The sequence below is a fragment of the Condylura cristata genome, unplaced genomic scaffold, assembly GCF_000260355.1.
Source record: "Condylura cristata isolate star-nosed mole 26May11 unplaced genomic scaffold, ConCri1.0 scaffold00004, whole genome shotgun sequence".
Lineage (NCBI taxonomy): Eukaryota > Metazoa > Chordata > Mammalia > Eulipotyphla > Talpidae > Condylura > Condylura cristata.
The window spans coordinates 65,672,306-65,678,938 of NW_004567105.1; the positions used below are offsets into that span (position 1 = coordinate 65,672,306).

The following is a 6,633-nucleotide window of genomic DNA, read 5'->3' on the forward strand; positions in this document are numbered from 1 at the left end:
CCCAATATACAGTTACTGCCCAGACAGGTCACTGCCAACTCCCCAAACACAGCTCCCGCACCAGGTCAGAGTGGACAAATGCCTCATCAGTAACCCACTTGCGGGTCTCAGCCAACAGGGACCAAACCAGCTTCAGCTACCGCCCAGCGCTCCTACGGCGTCAGGCGGGTCGCCCTGGAGATAGGATGGGCGAGTCCAAAGTGGAGGGGTGTGCATTTCGCCTGACCGGACGCTGACGCCAGAAGGCCCGCCTTTCTCCAGCACTTCCGGCCCAGCCCCAGCGTCGGAGTACTTGGCCAGCCGCTGGGCTCCGGGCAGTTCACGTGTGGGGCCGCGCGCTAGCGGCAGGCGGCAGCCAATAGGCGGAGGCTGCTCAGCCAGTCCGTGCCCTGCGCTCCTTCCGGCGTTCTGCGTGCTGCCCTGGAGACGGGCTGGGCAGACCCAAATGTCTAGGGGTGCTGAACCTGCACAGCCTCGTGCTGCTTCTGCCCGACCCGTCTTTCTCCATTGTGCCACCCCTGGTCTCGGGCAAATGGACTCGTCCAGAGTGGGGACCAGACGCGCTCTCTGCCTGTAGCGGGTCCAGAGGATCCGCGGCGTCTTCCCGCAGGGACCAGGTAGGTGGCAGTGGCGGTGTCAGGGACCAAGTATCTGGGTTTAGGATGCTCTCGGTGGATGCTGGAGAGCGCGCAGACCTGGCGGGATAGCCCTCACCCAGCCCTCTGCTTCGCGGACCCTGCGTTGTTCCCGGCGCTCGTTTCTCTTCGGGCTCTGCTTTGTGTTGGCGATGAGACCTCCACAGCTTTCTAGTGGCCTTGGTTGAGTGTATTCCGACACCTCTTCCAGAGCCTGGGTGCAGGGGGAGTTCGGGCGGTTTTGGGTTTGAAGGCTCCGAAGGTGCATTTCATGGATGCCCCCAAGTTTGGAGTTCTGCGTGGCGCTGCCAGGATTCTGAGCCGGTCTCACCACTGAGGCCAGAAGATGCAGGGAGGCACCGAAACCCACCAGTCCGCTGGTCACAGGCTGGTTGGGGGTGCCTCAATGTTGATTTTTTTGGGGGGGTAGGGTAAAGGGGGGCCGGAGCTTACAGGGTGGGACAGAGCAGGCTCAGAGCCTGCTGTCAGCTTGGTATGTGAATTTCTGCGAGGGGAAGCACTTTGTTGACGGCTCAGTTTTGCGCCTCCTGCCTTTCATGACCCCCAGAAACTTTGGAGCTGTGGCCCAGTGGGTGTGAAAAAGCAGTTGTCCAACTCTGCCTCAAGCTTGGGTCTGTGGGTCTCCGCAGGACGCCAAGATATTGCATTTCTGTCAGAGTCTCAGGTGTTGCTAATGTTGCCCGTGCGGAGTAAAGTGTGTTTGAGAAGAAAGTTCTGGGCTTCACTAGGCTGCCTGCGTGCTGCTTGTACGTAGTTGGTTTCAGAGTTCTTGAAAGTCCGCCCCGCGCATTGTTTCTTAAACGCCTGCAGGTTCTTCTTTATCTTCTGCTTGCTGACTTCTGGATTCTCAGATAATGCCTAGGTGAACACGTGGTTAAAGAGATTTAAAGGACCCACCATTGTTGTGGGGCAACCTGGGGTAGGGCCGGCATGCCGGGGTTGGGGAGGCAACCCAGCGCCTCCCCAGTCCCCTGTGCATCTTAGCGCCCACTTTTCTCTGTACAAGCTCTGGTGTTTTCTCGTGGTCTGGCCCCTTCGGTAGTCACTAGTCCGCCCATACGCCTCTTTTTAGCGGTCTCTGAGTGACGCCGCCCTTATAGCCGCGATGGTAGGCTTAGGTGTGCCCACTTAAGCCTGTCAGCATCCTCCAGGGGTCCACAGTCAGGCACGTGCTCTTGCTCCCCCGCCCAAACCCCCCCCCCATCAACTCCATCAAGGTCGCAGGTGATAGCAACAAAGGCCAATAACGTGATCAATCCGTTTACCCTGCAACCGTGTTTTTGGGAAAAGTAGAAGACTAAACTGGGATGTCTGGGAATCTTGGTTGAGAAAACTATAAGGCAAATGAAAGTCAGTGATTACTTTTGGGGTGAAGGAGGAGTTGTGGTTGCCGTAGAGTGGAGAAGGGTTGCTGGGTTCACTGGCAAACCAGACTTGGGGGTTGCTGGGTTCACTATTCCAGAACTGGAGGGTGGGGGGGGGATGGTGTCTGTTTTATAATCACCAATAAACTACACATTTGTGGGGTTTTCTGTGTTTTATTACATAGCCTGAAAATTATGTGATAAAAAAATGAACATTAGGAAATCTAAGGTGAGAAATGCCCTTGGAGTGTGTAAAAAAAAAAAAATCATGGAATTTCAAATTTGAAAGATAGGTTAGAAGAACTTCTGGCCCAATTCTTGTTTTACTCTGAACAAAAAGCTGGGAGAAGGGAAATGCGGAAGGCACTGTCCTGGTGAGTGCATTAACCTCGGTTGCTCTGCTAAGATGCTGCTTAGTAAAGATTGAGGAAACAACTTTGGCTTGACTCAAATTCACAATTTTGAGACTTTTTCCTTGTGGCCTAAAAACTTGTTTTCAAGAACTATTCTAATCTTACATAAAAACTTGCTATTCAACATCTACCCTGATATATTTAAAGGTAGTCAATTTGTGAACATTTACCATCACGTTATTTTTTTCTTTGTGGCTTTTCTGTTCTAATATTTTTGTCAACTTAATCTTACTTGGTTGGCTTCTTGCTATATAATGACTACAGGCTTCAATTTGGCGAATGTTGGGTGCATGAAGACGGCCAGGCTGTTAGCTGCCAGCCTCTGTGGCTACTACCTGCGGCCTTGAATGCAGGAGGCCGTGGGCGCTTGGGCGTGGAGCTCGCGTGCCTGATGGTGGACACCTGGAGTACTGATGGAGCAGGCGTGCAGGGCGCACCTGAGCCGAGTCACTTAGGAACAGCTGTGGCCCGGTGGCTACGAGAGGAAGAGACCACTAGAGACTACCAGCCCCCGGGACCCCAGCCTCCTTGTCTTGCCAGCCTGCGGGCTTGCCTACAACAGAAAGAGCATTAGAGCCCTGAAAAATCCACGGAGCGTTCCACAACTCTCCTGTATCCATCTGTCTGAATCTATGGAGAATCTGCCATGGGCTTGCTGGCACTATAGTGGGTTTGAAATCAGAATTGATGGATTATAATAGGTAGGTTTTAGGGAGGAAAGGAAATTTAGTAAGACTGCTCATTAAAAGAAATAATAGATGCTAATATGTACCTCTTTTGGTTTTCATTGACTTACATTAAAAATTTATCTTATCTTTTCATGTGATACATATACACAGTGGAATATTACTCAGCAGCCAAAAACAAACAAACAAAAAACAAAAAAATACCTGCCTTTTGCAGCAACATGGATGGAGCTGGAAAAGATTTGCCTGAAAGAAAATGAAAAATACTGGATGGTTTCACTCATAGCAGGAGTTTAAAGGACCAGGCGAGAAAATAATAATAATGATGAACAACTATATACCAGAAACATCTTATGGGTGTGGGATGGGGAATGGGATAAAAAATGGTGAGGGGAGGGAAATGCACTGGACTATAGTGATGGCACATGGGTGATTTGGTGATGGGAAACCCATGGGGATTACAACTGAGATGGAAAAAGGCACAAAATGATGTAAAAATAAACTAATATTATTAAAAATAAAAAAATTCATCTTTTCTACTTGGAGTTAAAAAATTTCACTGGTTTCTCCTCATTTGATCTAGATACAGGAGTGTATAATTCAAATTAATTACTGTAAAAAGAGTTCCCCCATTTTCACATACACTCTTTCACTTTCCCTCATAATTTGAATTTTAGGTGGGACAGATAATTGCCCAGGTGTCCAGATGTTGACTCCCTGTGTTTGCTATTGTAATGGAGAAGCCAAAAATGTATTAAGATACATTGGCTCAAATCTCATTCATTCCTTGATTTTAAGTGCTTTGGAAACAGTTGTCATTTTCATTATTTTCTTAAAAGCTTGTGGATTGAATTCAAGAAAATGAGTGTTGGCTCATGAATTGTTCTTAAGTTTTTTCCTTTAGCTTTGTTCACCTCACAAAGGCACTAGTGTTTAATACTTGTAGATGAATCTTCTGAATTCATAGAATTTAGACTTTATTAAATCACCTTGGTTAACTAATCAAGCAACTAATTTACATTTGGAAATGGCATTTTTTTTTCTTTTTTAGGAGCTAGAGATGCTATTAGGCTGTAATTTCATCGAGAGTGAAAAATCTACCCAGAGATGGAAAACTTCATTCTATACGAAGAGATTGGCAGAGGCAGCAAGACTGTTGTCTATAAAGGGCGTCGGAAAGGAACAATCAATTTTGTAGCTATTCTTTGTACTGATAAGTGCAAAAGGCCTGAAATAACCAATTGGGTAAGTCAGGGTGTTTCCCTGCCTCTGGCAAATGACAGCTATGGTCATGTAGAATAAGTAGCATATTAAAATGAGTCTTCGAATTCACTACAAAAAATGCCACATTTTCAATCTGGAATGAATGACCTGTTTCATGCCACCAATCTTGAATGAGGACTGATAAATAGTCACCCAAGTAACTAGCATCTATGTCTTTGTGTGTGTGTGTGTGTGTGGTGGTGGGGGGGGCGGGGGGAGTGTGTGTGTGGGGGCGGGAGAATGTGGGGGGGAATCAGGAAAAATAGACAATTTACTTTGTTTAGTATAGTATTATGAAGCTTTCCAAAGGAAGGGCATTGAGTGACAGTGACTTGGTTTTAAAATAGTGTGCAATCTGACAGGCCAGGCTTCTTGGACTGAGCCTAATTTTTGCTTTTTAACTTTTGAAAATTGTGCTAAAGTTTGCACAGCATAAAATTTGCCACCTTAACAATTTTTACATATGTGGTCTGATATACTCATTGCTGTGCAGCCACCACCAGAATCCTTACTTTAGATAGTTTTATCTTTTTTACAGCAGTTTTTATATTGCAGCAAAAAGGGAAGACCTTAGATTTTTCCATATGTAGCCCCTCCCTCTCACTTCCATAGTCTACCCATCACTAGCGTACATGTCATGATGTATGAACCTACATGGACATGTCAGGACCTCCCGGAGTCCTTAGTTTCATTAGGGTTCACTCTTGCTCATGCTTGTTCCATGGCTTTGCCTCTCTCTTTCTCTCCAACCCCTGGCAACCACTGATCAGTTTAACTGTTGCCCATAGTTTTGCATTTTCAGACTATCAGAGTCATACAGTAGATTGATTTACTTGTTATTATCTGGTTTTGTGTTTTAAATTGTCATCCTAGTGGGTGTGAGGAGGTGTTGGCTTTTAAAAGGAGTGTGCACTGTTGAGAAAATCAGGTATGTAGGACAAAATGAACTGACTGACTGGTCAGTTCAGCACTGGGAACATACAGAGTATTTCTTCAGAGTGGGTTTTAGTTTTGAGATTTGGAGCAAGTCATGATTTAGGAGTTGGGGAAGTGGAAGATGGTGTTCATGGAAAGAGATGTGAATTGTTACTGGTTGGGGTCATTCCAGATAGAGGAGTATGAATGAAGGTGGGTCAGTAAGTATGGTTTGTGTCTGCTTCAGCTGCTGGGGGTATGTGGAATGTTCTGCAGTGAATGAGCTGGAAAATAAGCGGTGAGAGAATAGATTGCGTGAAAGAGATTTTGAGGATAATATGGTTATTACTAAAAATCTAGACTCCTTCCTAATGGTGGCTACAAATGGATATCAAAGTTCATAGTAGTCACACAGTGAAAGAAGGAAAACAAGTAGGCAAAATTAAGTTTATTGATATTCTTTAATTGAGAATGTACAATGGATTATCATTTTCAACATTCAGTCAATATAAGAACATATGACCAAATCAGTAGTTACTGGACAGGAAGGTGGGGGAAGGAGGGAGGGCAAGAGGGGTAAATTGGACAGTGAAGGATGACGTTAGACCTGTACTGGTGAATATAATAATGTAGTAGGTGCAGATGGGTGGTTTATGAAGATGCACATCTAAAACCTGTGATGTTAGAAAGCAGCGTTCCTTCAGTGCCGGTCCTAGAGGGTGGTCACAGTGGGGGTGGAGGAATGGGAATTGAGGGAATTGAGGGCCCAGCTTCTGGAAGAGTCAGTACTTGGCATATATTGAGGGTGGGGTGTGGGGTGTATTCACAAGGTGTCCAGAATTCTGTTGGAGTTGCCAGGCCTCCCACATTGTTTGACCGAGACCTTCCTCCCTACTGCGCCTGAATCTCATTATCAGTTGAAACATTCTCAGTAAGGGTACCCTTGTGGCCTTCTCCGGAATTTATCACAAGGTGCTCCTCAAATTTTCTTGGTCATTCTGAGTTTTCACTTGCTCCTCACCTGTGTCTCATTTGCAATCATTTTCCTTTGTGTTACAGTGTGAGCACAACTACTTTGTCATACGCCTTATTTCCCAAAATAGGGAACTGTTTTAGGAGAATTCCCACATTGTATTATAGGCCCATAACCCTGTGCTGAGTGATAGCAGAATTTGTGATCTTTTAGAAAGAAAACCAGGAAATGGAACCCAAAGCACTTTGGTATTTGGCAGCAATTCTGGTTCTTGATGGCTTGCTAATTGCATTTCTGTGGTTTTATTCTCTGCATTTAATGGGGTCTCAAAGGGAGAAAGTAAAATCTTTGAAGCAACTTAGT

At 45.8% G+C, this 6,633-nt stretch overlaps 1 protein-coding gene across 1 annotated transcript in view; it reads left to right on the plus strand.

Moving 5' to 3' along the window:
- The first annotated feature begins 557 nt into the window (after positions 1 to 557).
- Positions 558 to 6,633, plus strand: part of ULK4 (unc-51 like kinase 4) — a 350,684-nt gene continuing 344,608 nt past the window's right edge. The window contains exons 1-3 of the mRNA XM_012735176.1: positions 558 to 617; positions 4,171 to 4,364; positions 6,401 to 6,428. Of these exons, the coding sequence (XP_012590630.1) occupies positions 4,227 to 4,364; positions 6,401 to 6,428 (166 nt within the window). The 5' untranslated portion in view covers positions 558 to 617; positions 4,171 to 4,226. The remainder of the gene's footprint in view (positions 618 to 4,170; positions 4,365 to 6,400; positions 6,429 to 6,633) is intronic.